The 21,835-nt window shown below is 40.5% G+C and overlaps 3 protein-coding genes across 5 annotated transcripts in view; all 3 read left to right on the top strand.

Moving 5' to 3' along the window:
• The window catches only part of LOC103093868 (mucin-16-like), a 74,632-nt gene extending 74,459 nt beyond the window's left edge, over window positions 1-173 (top strand). Inside the window, exon 15 of the mRNA XM_056820966.1 lies at window positions 102-173. Coding sequence (XP_056676944.1) covers window positions 102-173 — 72 coding nt within the window. The remainder of the gene's footprint in view (window positions 1-101) is intronic.
• LOC130458058 (mucin-16-like) lies at window positions 13-9,439 on the top strand. The gene is made up of 6 exons (XM_056820965.1): window positions 13-169; window positions 1,646-1,818; window positions 2,475-2,510; window positions 5,917-6,041; window positions 6,163-6,230; window positions 9,259-9,439. The coding sequence occupies exons 2-6, from the start codon at window positions 1,650-1,652 to the stop codon at window positions 9,437-9,439; spliced, it is 579 nt and encodes a 192-aa protein (XP_056676943.1). The 5' UTR covers window positions 13-169; window positions 1,646-1,649.
• LOC103105870 (mucin-16-like) lies at window positions 8,701-21,396 on the top strand. 3 transcript variants are annotated; one of them, XM_056820665.1, is made up of 12 exons: window positions 8,701-9,431; window positions 9,981-10,046; window positions 10,538-10,665; window positions 10,761-10,828; window positions 12,520-12,686; window positions 13,606-13,644; window positions 14,903-15,027; window positions 15,127-15,194; window positions 15,558-15,730; window positions 16,679-19,068; window positions 20,582-20,693; window positions 21,062-21,396. In XM_056820665.1, the coding sequence occupies exons 3-10, from the start codon at window positions 10,609-10,611 to the stop codon at window positions 16,789-16,791; spliced, it is 810 nt and encodes a 269-aa protein (XP_056676643.1). In that variant the 5' UTR covers window positions 8,701-9,431; window positions 9,981-10,046; window positions 10,538-10,608; the 3' UTR covers window positions 16,792-19,068; window positions 20,582-20,693; window positions 21,062-21,396. The 3 variants fall into 3 exon arrangements, with proteins under 3 accessions (XP_056676643.1, XP_056676644.1, XP_056676645.1); XM_056820666.1 differs by lacking the exon at window positions 8,701-9,431 and adding an exon at window positions 9,441-9,693; XM_056820667.1 differs by lacking the exons at window positions 8,701-9,431; window positions 13,606-13,644 and having other exon boundaries at window positions 9,700-10,046.
• Window positions 21,397-21,835: the final 439 nt, after the last annotated feature.

Below are 21,835 nucleotides of genomic sequence, written 5' to 3'. Positions count from 1 at the left end.
ACCTCCTCTCTCCCAAGCTTTCTTCCTCAGCCCTGGGTATCCAGGCTTGCTATTTATTTAGCCAGGCACTCAGCAGTTTCTTCCTTTCCTTTTGTTTCTAGATCAACAACTTGTTTAGAAAAAGCAGCTTTGGCCCTCACTATTTTGGATGCAGGCTGACTTTGTTAAGGTGAGAGTCATGGGAGCTGATGGTTCAAATAGTAGGAACTAGCACATTCCCATCTGACTTATATCGTGTCCAGATTGGTTCTTCCTCCACTTCCCTGTTGTAATTCCTTCTTTCCCAAGCTGAGGTGGGTAAAATATCCCAACCAACAAGCCATTAGAAAAATTCTGGGCTCCTTCTAGCCTTTTTCATGTGTAGAAAAGCTCCTTTCCCCACAACTTTTCTAAAGACAATGTTGCAACTGTTTTTACTTTTTCTTTATAGTTCCACATACAAGGAATAACTTAGGAAGTACCAAGTGGTGCTTAGTAAAGGACTGCTTAGAAATTACAAACATTACCTTTCTCTAGAATTAGAGAATTGTAGATTATAAGCTAGAAGGGACTTTCAAGTTCATCTGGATTACTTTCTTCATTTACAGATGAAAAATGAAGACCCAAGGAGACTTTTCTAGAGTCAAAGATACTGTCAAATCCAGAATTTTAACACAGGCCCTTTAACTTTAAATCCAATGATCTTTCCACTACTCTAAAGAAATTACTGAAAATAATCAGACCCCATACACACTTGTAAACATAGATATGAGTGAATTCACACATCCCTGCCAATTCCACTGTGTCCGATGAGAGTGCTAGGCTTGCAAATAGGAAGACCTGAGTGCAAATTCTCTCTCAAACTCAATGAACTGATGCAGAGTGAAATGAGCAGAGCCAAGAGAACATTGTATACAGAAAGTAAACCATTGTGGAACAATTCAGTGTAATAGATTTTGCTACTAGTAGCAATTCAAGAATCCAGGACAATCTTGAAGGACTTATGGGAAAGAATGCTAACCACATTGAGAAAAAGAACTATGGAAGTAGAAATGCCAAAGAAAAACATGGAAATTGGTATCAAGTGATAACAATTTGTACATCAAGTGACAACAATTTGTACAAAGCAGTGGAATGGCTTGTTGGCTCTGGGAGGGGAGATTGAAGAAGGGAGGGAAATAAAATGAAGCATGGAAACAGTGAAAAATATTTTAAAATAAAAATTAATTTAAGAATTCTCTCTCAGACAATTACCAGTGGTATGATTCTCAGCAAGTCACATAACTTCCTTTAGCCTCAATTTCTTCATCTTTAAAATGGGAAGGTTAGTTGTGATCTCTTCCATGTCCTTTTCAACTCTAAATCTATAATTCTTTCCAAACCTTTTTTTCAAAGTAGGCCACTTCTCTCATGAAATATTCTCTGAATAACTAAATTTCACTAACTAAACTATTGGTGTCAAACTCAAAAGGAAACAGAGGTCACTAAATTGTACATCAAAGTCCTTGTGCACCACATATTGACTCAGAAAACTATGCAAATTTATATATTTCATCATCAACAGTTTGAGATTAGAGAGGAACTATGAACTACATTTTAGTCTGGTTCAAGTGACTATCAGGGAGGGCCTTGTTTAATACTTCTTGTCTAAATCCTCAATTCCCAGGTCTATGAAGAATAGGATAGCAACAGGAGTGGATGTCGAATGTGCTTATCAGGAAGATTCCTCCACCCCTGTCCTGGACCGAGAGAAGATTTACTGGGAGCTGAGTGAACAGACCCATGGAAAAACAAGGCTGGGACCCTACATTCTACATAAGGAAAGCCTTTATGTGGATGGTGAGTGAATTAGAACATGCACCTTTGTTTCTCTGAGTGGTTCTATTTCTAGAAATTGACCAGCCTGCCCCAAATTCTCCTTTCCTTTTAGACCACCTTTGTCTCCATGGTTTTTTTTTTCCTACCCCTCCTGGGAGCACTGGCTCTCAAAGTAATGGCAAACTATAAAGGCGTGGCGGGGGGTGGTTACTTCTAAAGATTAGAAGTGGCTTGGTTTTTCTTAGGCTCCTTAAACTAAATTTACTCCATGTATCCCTTCCTATTGAATAAGGAAGTGCCTTGAATGATGAAACATATTTCATTTTACCAACCCTATGGGTCCCAGAACCTCTCTCCATTCCTCCTTTCAGCTTTTTCCCAGATAGAGCTACCATATCAAATATTTATGTCTCTCACCACAACAATCACTATTTTTTCTCCTTCCTCTTTTGTCTCATTCTGCTCACTCTTCTCTTTTCTCTATCTACCCTCTTCTCTTATAATCACTTTTCTTCTGTCCTATTCTCTTCCATTATGCTCTATTCTCCTTTCACCTCATTTCATCTGTTTCCCTGAGTTCTTCTTTGCTTCCCTCCCCATTCATCTCTCCTTCTCTCCTTCCCTCTAAATTTCTTTTTTTCCTTCTCTTATTTTTCTTCTCCCTTTCCCAACTACAGGGTATACCCATCAGATACCAACCACCACCACAAACAGTAAGTTTTTAATTTCTTAATTGCTTTATTTTATGGCAGATTGCAATGAAAATTTTCTTTACTTTTTGGAGAAGGGGGGGTATGGTAGGGCAGAGGAGAAAAAGTGGGTTGGGGGTTCAGAATGAGGAATTCTGTAAGATATGGCCAATGTATAGATTTTCTTTACTTATTTGCCTATGTTTTTTTCTTTTTAATTAAAAGCGTATCTAGATTGATCAAAAAGGGGAAAATACCCAATGGGACTTGGAAAACCCCTATCACCTTCTTGATCTGTATTTAGAGTCAAACCTTGTGGTCTTTGTAAACCTGGTACACAGAAGTGATCTCTCAACATTACAGGGAGACTTGTGCCCACTCCTCTATAGCCTTCATTCAGCAATGTTGGTGAATGGTTTTCATTAAAAATATTTTTCTTTTTCCCTCCTTCAATAATTGCACTCTATCCAAACCTATCTCTTGCTTAGGCATCATTATCCTCTGGCATTATAGGTAGGAAATGAGTGATGGTTTACTTCCTCTCCTGGCAAGGTTTAATTAAGACTAAAGGACCCAAGAAGATAAAACAGGAAATGGGAGAGGTCAGGAAAGATGTACTCCTAGGTGTTAGGTCTAACAATGAATGTAATGATCTCTTCTCACATGGACCCTGCATTCCAACAAGAGTGACAGCTATTCCAGAGATAAATCTAGGTAGAATAAAAACAAAGAATAAATATAACTACCATGTAGTTAGTGACAAAGAGTTTATATACTGAGAGGGCAGTCAGGAATGGTTTAATGTAGGGAGTAGTAGGTGGAGCTGCATCTTGAGAGAAGAATGGGGGTCCTCTGAAGTGAAAGGGAGAAATGAGGGCTTTCCAAGTATAGATATACTGGTTTTATGAGAAACTGAATAAAATAGAGCATTGGCTAATTTTATTTAAAAAGCGAAAGTACTAAATTAAATGATCAGTATCAAATCTAAAATGAGTGAATCTACCACCAATACAGAGGAAATTAAGGCAATTATAGGAGTTGTTTTACCCAATTATATGAGAAAAGTTACAATCTAGTTGGATTAATGAATATTTACAAAAATGTAAATTGCTGAGATTAACAAATGAATGAAATAGAATATTTAAATGACACCATCTTGGAAAAAATAAATTGAACAAACCATCAAAGAACTCTTTTAGGGAAAAAAAAAACCCAGGGTTAGATGAATTGACAAGGGAATTCTCTTAAAACTTTTAAAGAGTAATAAATCCCAATATTGTGTAAAGTATTTGGCAAATTAGGCAAAGAAGGAATCTTAATGAATGCTTTTTATGACAAAAATATGGTGCTCATTCCTAAGTCCAGAAGATGAAATATAGAGAATGTAAAGTACAAATTAATTTTCTTAATATGAATATTGAGGTAAAATTTTAAATCAAATATATACTAGCAAAGAGACTACACCAATATAACACAAGGATCATTCACTATGGCCAGATAGAATTTATGTCAGGAATGCAAGGTTGCTTAAAAATTAGGAAAACTATCAGTATAATTGACTATATCAATAACAAAAGTAACAAAAGTCACAGGATTATCTCAATAGATAAAGAGACAAAATGCAAAACTCGATCCTATTAAAAAACACTGGAAAGGATAGGAATTAATGGGCATTTCCCCAAAATTAAAAGTAATATCTACCTAAAGCAATCAGCAAGGATCATCTATGATGGAGATAAGTTAGAAGACTTTCCAAGAAGATTAAGACTGAAGCAAGGATGCCCATTATCATCATTACTATTCAACATAGTACTAGAAATGTTAGCTTTTTATTAAGAGAAGAACAGAAATTGAAGAACGGAAAGTAGGCAGAGGTTTCTTTTAAAAAATTATATTCTATTCTAAATTCTCTATTTGCCCATTGAAAAGATAAAAAATGTGATACCCATTATCCATATGAAGTCATGCAAAATATATTTCAACATTATATTATTATATTCAGCATTCAAGCATAAAAAAGGAACATAAAATATCTGCTTCAGTCTACACTCAGAATTCAACAGGCCTCTCTCTGCAGTGGGATAGTACTTGTGGAGGGCTTTAAAAGCTAGAGAAGGGGGACAGCTATGTGACTCCATGGATAGAGGGCCAGATTGGAGATAGGTGATCCTGTGTTCAAATTTAACTGCAGATACTTTCTAGTTGTGTGACTCTGGGCTTCACTGGGCAAATTACTTAACCCCAGTTGGCTAGCCTATGCCACTCTTCTGTGACCAATATTTTCTATTGATTCTAAGTCAGAAGGTAGGGGGTTCAGAAAAATCAAACAAACTAAAGAGAAGGTTTTAAAATTTAAACATGTGAAGTATGTTCTTTCCTTTTCTAAGGCAAATTTCTAAGTCCATGAGGACTCAATGGATAAAGTCTTCTGATAGAATGTAAGCTCTTTGAGGTCAAGGAATGTTTTATTTTTGTCTCCCTGTCTTCAATACCTAGAGCAATGCCTGGCTTAGTGTAGGCATTTAATAAATGTATATTGATTGATTTAAAAATGAGATAAAATTTGTAAAGTACTTAGCAAATCTGAAAGTGCTAGATACTGTCATTGATATGAAAAAAGTGCTTATCATTCAACTTCTGATTTGATCTGGTATCTATCTTGGGACTACTTTTCTAGTTTCCAAGTCTAGAGTAATCTATTCTTCTTGACAGTTGAGAAGCAATGTTGGTACAGGGGGAATAAGGGGTTGGAAGTGGAGAATAAGAGCTTTCCCCCCTGGTAGGAAGGTGCTATTATTATGCTCATTTTACAATTGAGAAAATGGAGGCAGAGGTGAAGTGCCTTGCCCCAGGGTCAAACAGCTAGAAATTGTTTGAGATATAGGAGAGACTCAGAGTCAGATCAGCATTAGATAACCAATGTTCCTTTGTTAGTTCTGATATTTCCCTCCTGTGTGGCCTAGATCATAGGTGTCACACAAACACCCAGAGCCTCAGTTTGCCCCTACTTCCACAGATCATTTCCAGGAAAGTATTTCCCAAACCTCTGAAGTTCTTTGTATGCATTAAATCAATCAGCCAGAATCTGTCTCCAGGTTTGTGCCAGGAGCTGTCCACGGTGCTGGAACTCTAGAGGCAAAAATCACCTAGATTCTGCCCTTGAATTTTTCTATTCTCTTGAGGGAAAGGAACAAAGTATCCATTTGCTAATATATAGAAAATATGTACAAAGCAATTGGGTAAGGACACTAAAAAGTAAGGGAAGTGGCCTGGCATTTGAAATGAAGGAAGCCAAAAGTTCTAGGAAGCAGAAATGAGGAAGGCATACATTCTATCTAGCCTCTGTTGAACTATGGATACATGACCCAGGCTTTTGAGTTTTTGTGCTTTGTGTTCCACCCCCACTCTCAACCCTCCTGCCTCCCTCCAGCCTGGAGACCCAGTCTAGAGGCTTTCACCCTGAACTTCACCATCACCAACCTGCTGTACACAGAAGACATGGGGCAGAAGGATTCCATCAAATTCAAGTCCACTGAAAAGATTCTTCAGAATATGGTAAGGGTTGCCACTGCTTTGATTTGCAAAGTGTTTATTCTATTCAAGAAGCTTCCATTGCTCCTCATGCCTTTACCTCTAGACAATACTTAGCTCACTTCCCTTTTCTTCTCTTATCTAGCTTGGCCCTTTGTTTGAGAACAGCAGCCTTGGTTCCAGTTATTACAGGTGCAAACTGACTTTCCTAAGGTGAGGCCCAGCATCCTTAATGGACTCCAATTATGTAGACTTACTTAAATAAAGACACCCCTTTCTGCCTCTTCTTCTTCCAAGTCAGGATAGCCACTGTTCCACTCATAGCTGACCCATTCAGTCACACTGATCTCATTTCCTATTCTCAGACCATTGGATTTAAGAGTCAGAGTGAGCTTGAGTAAAAAATCTTGTCTCACAACATGAGAAAATTGGGTCCAGAAAGGCTGGGACTATATCAAGGTCACAAAGGGATTCTGTGGCAGATTTTTAATCTCATGTAAGATTTTAGGCCATACATCTAATTCTTGTTCTTTCATCTTCTTGTTCAATTCATTCAGCCAACAGTCATTTATTTATTTGTAGTTTTAAATTTTTATATCAAATTTAATTTTAATAGACCAAAAGGAGACACTTTCATGTGTTCATTTCAGTCATAGATCAGTAGGTGGAAGTGATAATAAAAATTATATTATCTAACATTTACATCGAGTTTGCTATTTGCTAAGGGCTATGCTTAGTTTCTTTATAATTAATATCTCATTTGGTTTCTCAGAACAGTCCTTGGATGTTGGTGCTACAAGAGGCAGTCTTTTAGTGCTTTAGTAGGTTCTGACTATGTAAAATGAAAAAGAGTCCCTTTCCCTCCCAAGAAGCTTATATTCTATGGTAGGAATACTACATGTATACTAGGTAAATTGCTGCATTTAGGATCAGTGGATCTGGGTTCAAATTCCAACTCTTGTCGTTTGATGCCTGCGTGACTATGGGCAAGTCACTTCATCTCTGCTGGGCTTGGGATTCCTCCTCTGTAAAGTCAATGTATTGGATTAGCTTAGCTTGAAAGTTCCTTCCAGCTCTAGCTCTATGATAAATAAATAAAAACAATCTGATGTGAGAACATAGGTAACAACTGAGTGAGGAAATGAGGAAAGGCAAGCAAATGTCAATGAGAGACCAAAGCTCTAGAAAGGCACTAGGTTTGGATTTATCTTTATAGGAATTAACTTTATACATCTAGGTTCCAAAAAGTGAATAATGAATGCTATGAAGCAGTTGTATCATTCAAGAATATGCTAGTGTACCAATTACCCTATTTCATATATAGCTAGCTATTTATAAAATAGGGTAATTGGTGTCAGCCCAGCAGAAACATGAAATGAAAATTTACATCATACAAATGTTTGTTGTGGGATTCATTGTTTGAACTAACAAAGAGCTACCTGCAGAGAAAATAGGTAAAGTGTTTGGAAATTTTGAAGTCACCATAGGGTGTTGAGATGACTAAGGGAAGGGGGAAATCAGAGTTTTTTAAAACGACATGGATCTTGATGGCACAAAGTTAAGAATTAATGAACAAATTTTTTAAAAAAGCACCCAAGTACTTACTATGTGCCAAACAGAGCATGCTCGAAGCTCTAGAAGTATAGGGGAGGCAAAACATGAAAAAAAATTGGGTTTCATCTGAGAGAGAGACAGAGAGAGAGACAGAGAGATGCGACCGTGAAAAATTTGGGTTTCAAGACTGTGAATTGCCAAACCAGTAAAGATAATTTTGGTGTCTTGATTATGATCAAAAATAAGTGGTCACCATGGGAAAAATTCCCAAATTTGAAAATACCCAAGTCAGCTGGGTTTTATGGAGTTAAGGGAAGGGAGAGAGACAGAGTAAGAGGAAATAGTAGGAAGGGCCTAGGCCGAAGGGCCTAGGTCTGAGCCTTAACAGAGATGAGTCAGTCTTTAATCACTCACCACAAGATTTGTCCCAAGCAAAACTACAGTCCAGAGACCCAGCTCCTCCAACTAACTCCAAACTCCAACTACTGTGAACTCCAACTAAAAAGATTCCACCTTGAGCTCCTTCCTTTTAAAGAATGTTTTCTCTTGTGTCACCTCCCCTAAATTTTCACATCTACCAATCACAGTAGACATTTTCCCCAGGATTGACCATACTTAATTCATATCTTCTTTTATTATCACCTTCTCTGGGTAGACTAAAACTTCATACCTCTTTTGTTAAGCTTGCCTTTCTTGAGTTGCTTGACCTTTTAGTGATTAATTTAACCTTTATAGGTACTTAGCACCCTTTTGTATTAGATCTAAAAATAGACCTAGCTTAAGGTTTTAGCTTCATTCTAAGTATGAGTTGAGGACTTTTCATTGTTCAGTAAGGAATTTTACAACTTTATTTTCCCCTAAAGTATGCCTAAGTATGGGTGGAGTAATGTTAAAATTCCCAATACATTCCTGATCAAGTACCTCCATTTGTTTCAATAAGGGAATAGCCTTAACCAAATGTTCTAAGGTAGAGTCTGAGCAGTTTTAAGATTCAGAGAGAAAGACAGACAGAGACAGAGACAGAGACAGAGAGAAGAGGACTAAGAAAATGCCATTGATTTTAGTCTTGGAACCAGCAGTTTTCATTGTTTCCATGTCAGATCATTTCAGAAGTATGACTACAAGGGACTGATGAATGAATGGGTTAAGGGGAACCAGAAGTTCTGAGTGTAGATAGGCAGATCCAGCTAGATGACCTTATTCCAAAGAAATAGGGCAGGGTTAACAAAAAGGGTTAGTGAGCCAAAACCAAAATTAGAACATGTCAGCTAGTACAAAATGAGCAGAAACACATATTTGCAAGCTTGAGTTTACAGAGCACCAGTCACCCATTCAATGAGTAACTAAAAATATGAATTGCCTAAAGGAGGGAGGGAATAAGCATCTACATTCACATACAATGCTATACACTTTTATCAAGAGTTTTTCATTTGATCAAATTTGAACAAATTTCAACCACCCTGTAAGAAAGGTACTAATAGTATCCCCATTTTGCAGATGGGAAAACTGAGTTAATCAAATGTTAAGTGACTCACTAGATCTGCCTGGTTAGTCAGTGCTGTGTGCTGAATTTGAACTCAGGTTTTTGTGATTCTAATCCCAAAGCTTTATGCACTGGGCCATCAGTGGTCTCCTATGGAATCATTCTCCATCATTTTAAGGATCCTATCAATGCATCTTTTTCCAGACCTCTGAAGAATCTGACAGTGACTGAAGTAGGTGTCACCTGCCTCTATCAGAGTGATTCCACTGGTCCCTTCCTGGATAGAGAGAGGGTTTACTGGGAATTCAGCAATCAGACTGGGGGCATCACTAGACTGGGGCCCTATACCCTCGACAGGGACAGTCTCTACCTCAATGGTGAGTAAGCCCACTCAGGACATGACTCTTAAATCTTCTCCTTGATTTTGTCCCTGTTTGGAAAATAGACATTCTGCCCAAATTCTTGCTCCGTTTTCCTTTGCCCACTGTAAGGTAAGCACAGCAGAGAAGCAGGGGACCCAAAGAAACCAGGTGAATCAATTAAATCAGAACCCTCTCTGTCTCTGACTGTCTGTCTGTTTGTCTTCTCATTTCTTGCTTTCTCTAGGTTATAACCATCACTTACAATCTTCCACCTCTAGTAAGTATTCATCAACTTCATGTCTCTATCTTCCTGTGACCTGGAAGAAGAAACAATTGATACTCCTACCAATCCTATTTACTCTGTTTTTTTTGAAAGGGAAAGGATAGAAGGACGGAAGGGATGGCCTGTGGTCCCTCAGAATTTTAATCCTCACATTCCATGGACTACTTATTTACCAAGCCCAGCAAGAATCCTTTCCCCCATATTCCATATTCAAACATAATTTTTCTGTGACATTCAAATAGCTTTTCCAAGGTTTTCATTCTTGATTCTCTACCCTTCAGCTCCTATCCAGACCACAATCCCTTCAAGAATTTCCTCAGCTCCTTCACTACTGACCAATTCCTCAGGTACCATCACATATTTCTGACCTGTTTCTTGGGTAGTCTTAATTGAATTGTTCCCTTGGGAAGCTGACTCTAAGATGAGGAGGTGGGAGTTGTAGAGCAAAATTGTGGTGGAGGTGGGAGTGGGGAAGTGAAAGAGATCTTCTTATAGATGCATCATTGGGAGTCAGTTTGGTGTTTTCCTTCCAGTAAAGAATAAGCCAACCTTCATTGGGTGTCCCTGGGTAAGCTGATGGATGTCAGAATGTTTCAGTGAATAGGGCATCCATCTAAAAGTCAAAAAGAAAAAATAACCATCTGTAAGATCTAGTTTGAAATTTCTCCTTTGACACTAGCTATGGGACCTTGGGCACATCCCTGAATCCTCCCTGGTCTTCAGTTTCCTCACCTGTAAGATCAAGGGGTTAGATGTGCCATTCCAGATCTAAACTGACAATCCCATGATCCTCTATACCCAACTCTCAACCATGAAGGTTTCTCTGCTCCCCCTACAGCATCTGGCAGTTTTAGCCTGAAGTCTTTCACCCTGAACTTCACAATCAACAACTTGCTCTGCACAGCAGACATGGGACGGCCAGGCTCCCAAAAGTTCAAAGCCACTGAAAGAGTCCTACAGCACCTGGTGAGATTTCCCATTTCCTCTCCTACCTTGCTCCTCCCTGGGACTGAAACCCCTGTCTGTCTAGGTGCTCACTCATTCTCTCTTTTCCTTTATAGCTCAGCCCCTTGCTTGAAAACAGTAGCCTTGGCTCTGACTATTCTGGATGCAGGCTGACCATGCTGAGGTGAGATGGGGACAGGTGGTCAGGGACTCAGAAGATGTGTGGAGCAGTCCTTTCCCCTGCACTGGCCCCATGGCCACTTCTTCCCCACAAAGCCAAGAAGGCTACAGTGCTTACATAGCTGATCATAAGGGGGCAATCTGACCTCTCTTTAGTTCAAGAAGCATTTAGCAGCTACACATCAGGTGCTAAGTAGACTGCTAGCTACTGGAAATAGAAAAAGAAAACACTCTCTGACATCTAGGAGTTTATGTTCTGTTGGGATAAAGGAGGTACAATGTGTACACATGGGAGTCTGAGGAGGGAGAGAACACTGATGACTGGGAGATCTGGCAAAGGTTTTCCCTTGGTGGCATTTGAACACACTTACTTGAAGGAAACAAAGTATTTCAAGAGGCAGCTAGTTGGTACAGTGGTGGATGGAATGCCAGACCAGGCTTCAGGTAGATGACAAGTTCAAATCTGGCCTCAGACCTTTCAAGGTATGTGACCTTGGAAAAGTCACTTAACTCCTGTGTCTCAATCTCCCCATATATAAATATAAATATATAAAATGAGCTGGAAAAGGAAATGGCAAACCATTCCAGCATCTTTTACAAGAAGGCCTCAGATGAAATCATGAAGAGTCAGACATAACTGAAACAACTGAACAACAACAACAGCAAAAATATCCCATGAGGAATGGTCATTGTAAGCAAAATCCTGAAGAAAGGGGAATGAATTCTGAGATACAAGAACAGTTAATTGCCTAATTTGATTAGAATGTCAAGTGTATAATATGAACACCAGTTTGGCAAGGGAAGCCAGCTCGTCATGGATTTTAAAGGTCAGGCTAAGGAATTTTCATTTATTACCAGAGAGGAGAGAAAGCTACTAACAACCAAAAATCCCCTTTCCTTATTGTCTTGGAATGACTACTAAATGTTGGTTGCAAATCAGAAGATTTGGTAAGGACTCTGCAACTGCAGTTAAGTGACTTGCCCAGGGTCACATAGCTGACACAGAATCCTGGTGTAGGACTCTTTAGAAGAAGTGATTGAAAAGTTGTATTATGTGTTGAAAAGATAATTTAAAGGTAAATAGTTGCAGTGTAGATCTCATTCACTGTTAAGCTTTCAGAGGCAGCATGGTATAGTGGGTTAGAGAACAGGCCTCAAGGGTCAAGAGACCATGGGTAGCTTTGGAAAGCCAGGTCCAGAGATGGGAGGTTCAAATCTGGCTCTCAACTTCCCAGCTGTATGACCCTGGGCAAGTCACTTCACCCCAGTTTCTTAGCCCTTGTCTCTATTCTACCTTGGAATTAGTCCTTAGTAGCAATTCTAAGAGAGAAGAAAAGGGCTTTTGAAAAAAGAGACATGAGGAATAGGGTTTGATTCCCACCTGGGTGACCTACTGGTTATATGATCCTGGGCAAATCATTTCATAATCCCCAGTAATGGTAGTGTGAGGCTATACGTTTCAAAGAAGATGCTGCTCTGTATTAGTCAAGACAAATCTGCCCCCTCCACTGCTCCAGCTCCTGAAATCAATAAAATGGCAGGTCTTGCCTCCCACTTTTTTGACAATAAGCTAGAACTCTACAAAGAAATGGATGACTTTGCAGAACATTCATGGTGCCTTCTCACTGCAGCTATTTTTGGCATGCCTACGTTTTCTAGATCCTTCACAGTTACCTCCAATGTGTCCTTTCCCAGGCCCGTACAGAATGGGACAGCAACCAAATTCCTGTGTGGCCACTGGAAAACTCCCACCACCCCTAGCCTGGACAGGAAGAAGATTTACCGGGAGCTGAGCAATCAGACCCAAGGTATCACCAGGCTGGGTGCCTATACCCTGGACAATAAGAGCCTCTATCTCGATGGTGAGTAGCCAGCTCTGACCAGGACATACGCAGCTCCTTGACCTCCCTTGCTTGCTTCCTTCCATTCCTGTTTAGCCTTCACCTATTGAAAAAACTTTCTGTGCCTTTGAGGGTGCAGCTTTGCCTCTATGGTTTTACCTGGTCTGATAGAAAGTGTTTTCCTATGAGGTGTTTAGAGTATGAGGGGGAGCCGGTATCAGACCCCAGAAATAGGACCCTTGGTGGATGGATAGCCTCCTGACCTAGAAACTCCGGGAATCCCTTTCACATTGCAGTGGTTAGAGGCACAACACGCTGTGATCTGAAAAATCTGTGCAAAATTTTTTGGTCCTCCGTTTGTACCAGAGAAGATGACCAATTTCCCCTTTTTCTTTTATATGGTGTTTACGTGGCCTTATCTGTATTCATGGAAAATTAATTAATGAAAATGAAAAGTAGTGAAAATAATCTGTACATTTTCAGCCTTTGTGTTTCATCTACTGCCTTCCTCATACTTTTCACAAATTTTAACTTTTGATGTATTTTAACATTAAAATATAAATTGTGTATATTGAAAGCATTAAAAGATAAAATATTGATATTATACCATATATAATATATTTTATGTGTTTATGAGTTTCTTGACTTTTTCTGTGTCATCTGCTTACCTTCTTGTGCTATCTGCAGCTTCCACAATACTCCCCCAAATCCCCTCTTAATTTCTTATGCCAATCCTATAATATATTGGAACCACAATTGGAAAAATAAGGAATATCGGTACTTTGTGAATCATCTCTCTTAGCCAGTGACCCATATTTTTCCAAATTATTGGGCTTCAGATGCTCTCTCTTTTTCTCTTTAATCCTTTCTTGAAATCTCAGTTCCTTGCATTCAAGGCTGTTCTCTCCCTCCCTCCCTCTCTCTCTCTCTCTCTCTGCAGGATACAGCTATCAGATGAATCTTTCCTCCTCCACAAGTGGTGAGTATTTTCATTCTGGGAACAAACAAAGAACACCACTTGTCTGTCCTGACCCTGTTCTGATAGCATTCTAGGAAGAAGAGGATGAACCAGCAGTGTAAAAGAGAGAGGAAGACATCATGTCTTCTGACTCCTATACTTCAGTCTTTCCCAGTTGACTCAGTGGCCAAGCCCCAATGGGGTGTCAGTTTTACCTGTGTCTTATACACTCAAACCTTCCATGTCACATGGGTATTTGGTCCACAATTGTTAAATATCCGATTTCTCTTGAGCTGTGGCACTAACAACTCTGACTCCAACTCCACTGTCAATTTCTTTTTACTTTTTTTTTTAACTTTTAGCTTCTGTCTTAGAACCAATACTGTGTATTACCACTAAGTAGTAAAGGCTAGGCAATGGAGGTTAAGTGATTAGCCCAAGGTCACAATGCTAGGAAGTGTCCGAGACCAGATTTGAACCTAGGACCTCTTGTCTTTAGACGGGGCTCTCAATTTACTGAGCCACCCAGCTGCCCCCCTCCACTGCCAATTTCCACAGGTATGGTCTGCCTCTGTTTTCATTCAGTCTTTGGAAACTCTTGCTGCCCTTAACTGTGAGACAGAGATAAGAGATGTTCAGATCACAGATTTAGAGCTGGTAGGAGACTTTCAGATCATCTAGTCCAATTCCTGGTCTCATTTGACAGTTGAGGACACTAATGTCCAGAAAGGAACAGAGGCTCAAGGTCATATAGGTAGGAAGCAGGACGGCTGGGTTTGGAACCCAGATCTCCTTTCTCCAAATCCAATATTCTTTCTTCTGCATTGCATTGCAAGAGATATTCCTCTGATTTATGGCTAGAGATTTCATGAAGGATTCATTAGTGAACAGATTCTGCTCAGTTTTCCTTTGAAGAAGAAATTGGAGTTTCAGCTAGGTGTCCTTAATGATGGTGATGCTCATCATCATCATCATTGTCTATCTAGGATTTTAAGGTTCTCAAAGTACTTTACAGATATTATCCTTTTGGATTATACATCTGAAGCTCAGGCATGGGAGATATCTGTCCTTCCTATACAGTAGTCTGTGTTTGGTCATGATGCTGGGAGACTAGAAAGGGTGTGCAAAGTCTTGGAGATTTGTGGTTCCCTCATGGATGTGTTAAGAGGGCCCGAAAACTTCATTTTCTCCCAAAGGACAACACCTAATGGTGGTTGCTGAATGTGTTGAATGATGCACAGGCAACATCTCAGACAGAGCTCTCTCCTCTTTTTTGCAGCTGGAGGTCCCAACTTTGAGCCTTTCACACTGAAGTTCACCATCACCAACATGAGGTACACAGCAGACATGGGGGAAAGGGGCTCCAGCATATTCATTTCCACTGAGAGAGTGCTGCAGCGCCTGGTAAGACATGATCCTCTCCCATCCTTTTACTCAGCTGCCTTCTTTAGCCTGGGTTTTGGGAGTTGATCTACAAGTCCCATTTACTTCTCTCCTTTCTAGCTCAGTTCCTTGTTTGAAAAGAGCAGCCTTGGCTCTCAGGATTTTGCAAGCAAATTGACCTTACTGAGGTGAGAGCTCTGGGAGTCACTGGCCTTGCCCTCAAGCATGTATACATTGGTGGCCTCTAGAAAGATGACCTCAGCCTTTAGTGGACAGGCAGACTTTCCAGGCCTTAAATGAATTTATCCACATCCCCTTATCGATATAGTTTCAACAAAGTGAATTCAGACTTGAAATTTTGGCAGTTCCCCCCAAATTCTCTAAAGTAGATCCAGTGCGACCTATGGCTGTTGCCCCATTTCACCATCATCAGCATTTCAGTGTTTGCTTCAGACTTCATGGGGGTGGCTGTCCATATTTCAGAAGTTGTTACCAAGCTTCTCAGACCCTCTTTCAAAAGGCTTCCAGTGACCCTTTTTCTCCTTTCCCAGGCCTATGAAGGAGGGAAGAGCAACCCTAGTTCATTTCACTTGCATCCATCGGAGAGATCCTGCCAGCCCTGTCCTAGACAGAGAAAAAATTTACTGCGAGTTGAGCTATCTGACCTGGAGCATCACCAGGCTGGGCCCCTACACATTAGAGAAGGATAGCCTCTACCTCAATGGTGAGTATCCCATTCAGGATATGCTCCTTGAGATATCTCCTTCATTTTCAGGAAATAGCCATCCTGCCCAAAATTTTCTCTGTCTCTTCCTCTCCCCACTATAATATAAACCCACTACAGAAGCAGGGTACCTAATGAAATAAGAGGAACAACCCTGACTCAGCAAGTGTATTCTCTCCCTCCCTCTCCCTCCCTCCCTCTCTCCCTCCTTCTTTCTCTCTCTCTCTCTCTCTCTCTCTCTCTCTCTCTCTCTCTCTCTCTCTCTCTCTCTCTCTCTCTGTCTCTCTCTCGGCAACTTGACTTCTCTATCTTCCCCTGCCCTGGCAGAGGAAATAGTTTATCTTTCTCCCAATATGATTCATATCATTCTCTGAAAAAGGGAAGGGACAGACTGACCTAAGGGATGGCCTGTTGTCCACCCCGTAGTTCAGTATTTTAAGCATCAATTTCCATTGGAGTACTTAGTGACCTAGCCCAACACCTTTGCATATAGTAATAGTTCCATAAATGTTCCTTCACTGGTAAGTAGACCACGCTTACAAATTAACTTCTTTGTTTTATTTCCTAATTTCATTTGGCTCAGCCATCTTTCCCCTATCCACTCTCTGTTCTTAGACCCATATTTCTTTGTTTTTGCTTACCTAGTTTTCAATGATGTTATGACCCAGACTTTTCCATGCTTCTTCCTGGGAAGAAGTTATCTTTTCCCTGAGATATAATGAGCCATCCCATATCTGGAAATGAAGCAATCAAGGAGACCTTTGTTGGAGTGGAAATTTATGTTCTGCTTGAAGTGCAACAGACTCCTGATCTGGACCCTTTCTTCTTCCTTCTAGCACCAGCCCTGATAGTTTTACTACATGATTGCCTAATCCTAATGGCCCCAGATTTCTCTCCTCAGATTTTTGTCTTTCCTCACATGGTGCATCTCTTTCTCTTTCTCTGTAGGTTACAATCATTTGGCCGTGGCCCCCACCAAAATGCGTGAGTGTCTCTATTGGAAAGGGAATAGTTCCTTCATTTTACCCTTCATCTTCAAGACTGATTGGATTTCCTGGTGATAATGACAATAATACCATTCATATATTATTTAATATGTTATTTCATTTGATCCTCAATAAAACCCTGGGAGGTGGGTGTTATTGATTTCTGAATTTTCCATATGAGGAAACTGAGACCGAGAGACATTAATTTCAGCTAGCAAGTACAGGAGGCAAAGTTCAAACTCAGGTCTTCCAAACTCCCAAATGCAGCACCCAATTTACTCTGCTGTCCTTTAATTTCAAGCCTCTCATTCTCTTTGAGCCCCAGTTTTCCTCATCTGGAGAAGGAAGGAATTGTATTAAACAGCCACTGAGGTCTATTTCAGCTCTATATTTATGACCCTAACCTTCCTATAAAGCCAGGAGAATAAGGAGAGCATGCAGTTTCCTAAAGATCAGAGCAGAAAAAGAGTGGATTGTTTCATACACTTAGTGTCTCTTTGTCTCATTCTCTTTTTCCCATGCTGAAAGCTTCCTATTCTCTCATAGCATTTCAGAGAGGTCTCTCCTCCACGGAACAGATCTGTCTCCCAAGTGACCAGGTCCAACAAATGGGATTCTGTTTCATTGGGTCATTCACCCCGAACTTTATTTTTCTCTTTTGCCATGTTGGGCTCACTCTCCAATGTTGTCCACTTTTTGGATTCCGGGTTATAATGAATGAAGTCCAGTCCTACGCACTGTTAATAAGTATGTTCATACGCATTTGAATCCTGGGTTCATTCCCTATTTGACAACTGGAGTTAGGCCCCAATGTGACTGTGTGAGCTAGTCAAAGACCTTATTATCCAAGCCCCTGATCCTGAATGACATCCTTCAGAAGTGATGAGGATGGAATTCAAGAAGTGGCCTTCGCAGCTTTGGGGAAGCAGTGAGAAAGACTTCGGACACAGCAGGAAGCCTTTTAATGGATGTTAAATGACCACTTTTCTAGGATGTTCTTCAGCCACATGTGTTTTGAGCAGCCTTACAGCTTTGAAATTGTACAATTTGGTGATTCTGTGAAGAAAAGACTCCAGTTAAGGAAAGGGGACTCCAGATCGTTCTAGACCCTCTTGCCTCAGAGCCATGGCCTTTTGCTCTAATATTTCCTCTTCTTTTACTATAAATTGGATGGAGATGACAAGATAAACTGTCTTCAAAGTCAGTAAATTACTCAACAAACATGTGTTAAGCTCCAACTATGTATCAGCTACTCTGTCAGGTGATGGGGGTGTAGAGTCAAAATGAAAGGAAGCAATCCTTTCTCTAAAAGCATTCACATTTTATTGTGAGGGATGACATCTATATGAGCATTGATGGGTGTGTATGATACACACACTTATGTAGCCCAAATTCAAAAGTCAATTCAAGTTTGATGGAAGAGTGTTAGCAGTTGGTAATAATCAGAAAGGAATCCCTTGCAAGGTGGTCTTGAAGGAAGAAAGAGTGATTCTATTGAAGAGGTGAGGAGCAGTGCATTCTAGGCATGAGTTGGGGTCAATGAAAAAGAATGGAGATGAGAAATATAGTACCCTATGTGAGGAACAGAGAGAGTCTTGTTTGGCCAGACCAGAGGGTGTGGGAAGGAGAATAGGGCATCACAAGGAAAAAGGTGGTAGTTTAGGGCCAAGTTGCTAAGGGTGCAAAAATGATTCTGGAGTCAGCAAATCTGGGATCAAAACCTGCCTCTGACATTTATGACCACTGTGGCCTTAGGCAAGTCATGGGAACTCTCTAGGTCTCCATTTCCTCTTCTATAACATGAGGATGTTGGACTTGATAGACTTTGAGAGCTCATCTTGCTCCAGAATGTCTTCTATTTGATTCTAGAGGTGATAGAGAACCACTGGAGCTAACTGAATAAGTGCATGACATGGCTAGATCTTTACTTAAGGGAGCATGATAGAGAGCAAGGATACTGGCAAGTCACAAGCTCACCTCAGCACTATGGAACAGAGGAGGAGGAGGAGGATAAGGATGAGGATTCACAGGTTGGAAGTATTTCTGTCAGTCATAGACCAGGCACCTCAGCTCCTTTTCTTATGCCAACCTTCCTCACAGGAGCTTGGCATCCAGCAAAGGCACTGGATCCCATGGATTAAATCATTTGGTGAACTAGAGCATATTGAATTCCTCTCCTATAGGGCCCTGAGGTTGTACAGAGCATCCACAGCTGCTCTGAGTTCTCTGCTTTTAAGTACAAGAAATTTCTGCCCATCTTGAAACATTTTCCTTTTTTTCCGGTTTTAGCACCAGACCCAGCAGTAGCACCTGGTTGTCCCCTGTGGGCCACAGAGCCTCGAGGCTCCCAAGGTAAGGAAGAGAGGTTGATTCTGTGTTCTGGCAGTGGTGTCAAACTAGATACAGATTCCTGTGCATTTCATATTGAGTAAAAAACTACAGATTAGCATTACCTATGTTAGCTACTGTAATCCCTTTATCTTGTTAAATATTTCCCAATTGTATTTTATTCTTATTCTGCCACCCAGAGGACTTTGTGGGCCTCAATGTGGGCTATGAATGTGGCACCTTTGGGGGCCTAGTCCCAAATGGAAAGTGGGCAAAATATATGCTGTTTAAAAGAAGAATGGGCCCCAGGCCTTTCAGAGGTGATGTCTTTCTAAGAAATAGGCACTTTCCAAACAAGGAAAGGGCAGAGCTGAGGTTGCATATCATCTAGAAGCCCTAAGTCATAAAGACCAGAGATTTAAGTTTTGAAAAATTAGTTTCTACCATTGAAGGATGTTCTCTGTGGGAATTTGGAATAAATCCCTCTGTTCCTATTTGAATAATAAGGAAACTATAGCTGATTTAGGTAGGAATTCCCTGCCCTGATGGGTTTTTGCCACAAGGATCCTTCACCCCCAGGTCCCTGTAGTGTCAGGGGCGGGGGAGCACAGGACTGATCCTGCCCCCTTTGACTTAGGATTTCCAAATCATGTTCACCACCAAGGCAAAGGAGTCTGGTGAGGAACCTCATGGTCATATGATGTGAAGGAGTTAGTGTTGTCTAACTTATAGAAAAGACGAAAGGAAGATATGATAACTGCTTCCAAGCTTTTGTAGGGCTGTCACATGGAACAGAGATTAGGCTTCTCATTATGTTCCAGAACAAGAAATCTAAATTGTAAATATGTACATTATGGCTTGAGATTAGGAAAAACATCATAACAGTAAGTGCTGTCCCAAAGTGGAATAGGCTGCCTCGAGGAGTAGTGGCTGCTCCATCACTGAGGACCATAAAGCATTGGTGAATGTTCATTTGTTGAGATCATTGTGGAGGGGTTTGTTTTCCTCAGATAGCAAACAAGACAAGATGGCCTCTGACATTCCTTACAATTTTAATACCGTCCAAGCCAAGAGATATCTTGTCTCCCTGTCTCATAGCTAGTTTTCCATCTTATAACATTCAGAGCTGATGCTATTAACTACCTTTCATTACAACTGTTTTTCCAATAGCTTCTGTGCTAACCACGTCCCCTTTAGTCACATCCCCTCCAGCTCCATCCCCAGCACCAACAGCTTTCTCAAGCACAACAGGTTCAAAGACACTGGATCTCTGGATTATATCCTGGAAATTGTGCCATGCTTTACTCTGGGATTAGAGCTCAAGAGACATAGAGCAAGGGGGAAATTGGTAGACTGGGCAAGGCTGCTTTATGGGATGCATCAGCAGGTCTAGGATGTGAGGTTTTCATTCTAGGGCTGGGGTAGGTGGAGAGGGAATGGAATGCTGAAAGAACAATCAAACACAGGGTGTTAGTGGGTGTGCTGACTGGATATCCAGGATTGAAGTATTGGTATTCCTCTCCCTTTTTGGCCACAGCTGCTAGTTTAAGCTTCCAGTCTTTCACCACCATTCCCGAGGTGCTGTACACAGAAGATATGCATCTTTCTGGATCTGACAAGTTCAACTTCACCAAAAGAACCCTGCAGCAGTGAGTCTGCCCAATCCCTTCCTCATACCCCAAAAAGTCTGCTTTGTTGTGAATCTCCCCTTACCCTTGTATTCTCAGGAAATTCATTCCTGTTTTGGGGGTATGGTTTAGAACAAATTTTCTAAGATAAATATTCAATCCAGTGGGGATCTTGGTTTAAACTAAGCTCTCATTTATAGACATAATGGAAGCAATTCAGGCATACTTCAGGCAAACCAATGGCCTTTCCCACAGCCTGAAGGCTATTCAGTTTCTTTGTCTTTGTATGAGGTTTGTCTTGTCGGGGGTTTGTATGTCTTGTCTGGGGTTCCTGTCATTATTCTTGCTATTTTTCTGTGTCACCATCAACATGTTTTTTTTTTTTCCAGACCTTTGAAGAATGGCTCAGCAAGTGGAGTGAGTTGCCTGTGCACACACAAAAGAAACCACAGAAGCTCATTCAGAGACCAAGAGAAGGTTTATGGGGAAGAGAAAAGATCATTTCACTAAGCTGGGCTTTTCCTCCTCCCTTGAAAGAGCCAGTCTACTCAATGATGAGGAGCACAACAGAGTCCCTAGCCTTTTCCTCTATCCCCATGCTACTTTCCCCTCCTCCTGCTAAATTTCCATTATGATTCTGACCTTAACATTCTCTCAAAGAATCATTATTTCTCAATACCCTTTTATTACACCAACCACAGAAAATAAACCCTGCCCCTATCTAGTTTCCTGTATTTTCTTTCATTTGGGATTTTCTGGGTTATTGTATTTGAGGTGCAAAAACAGAGACATCTCAGTTTCCTATTCTATTCAATGCTTTTGCTTTTATTTTTTAAAGTCACTTATCTTTTGTCTTAAACTTGAATCTAAGTATCACCTCCAAGGAAAAAGAGCTGTAAGGGGGGAGGAAGAGGCTAATCATTTGGGATTATATGATTTATAGGGAGTCACAGCAAGGATGTTTCTGAGGACAGACCTGAGCCCAAGACTTTTCCATCCCAAGACCTGGCTCTCTATCCACTGATTCATTTAGCTGCCTCTATTCAATTTGTTAAAAATAATTTGCAATTTCTGGGTCCAGAGCCAAGATGGCAGAGTAGAAGCAGGAAAGCTCAAAGCTGCCATGAGAATCCTCTCCAACCAATGTACATTAGAAGGGAGGA

This window comes from Monodelphis domestica, chromosome 3 (genome assembly GCF_027887165.1).
Source record: "Monodelphis domestica isolate mMonDom1 chromosome 3, mMonDom1.pri, whole genome shotgun sequence".
NCBI classification, from domain to species: Eukaryota; Metazoa; Chordata; class Mammalia; order Didelphimorphia; family Didelphidae; genus Monodelphis; species Monodelphis domestica.
This window is presented reverse-complemented; position numbering and strand designations above follow the sequence as displayed.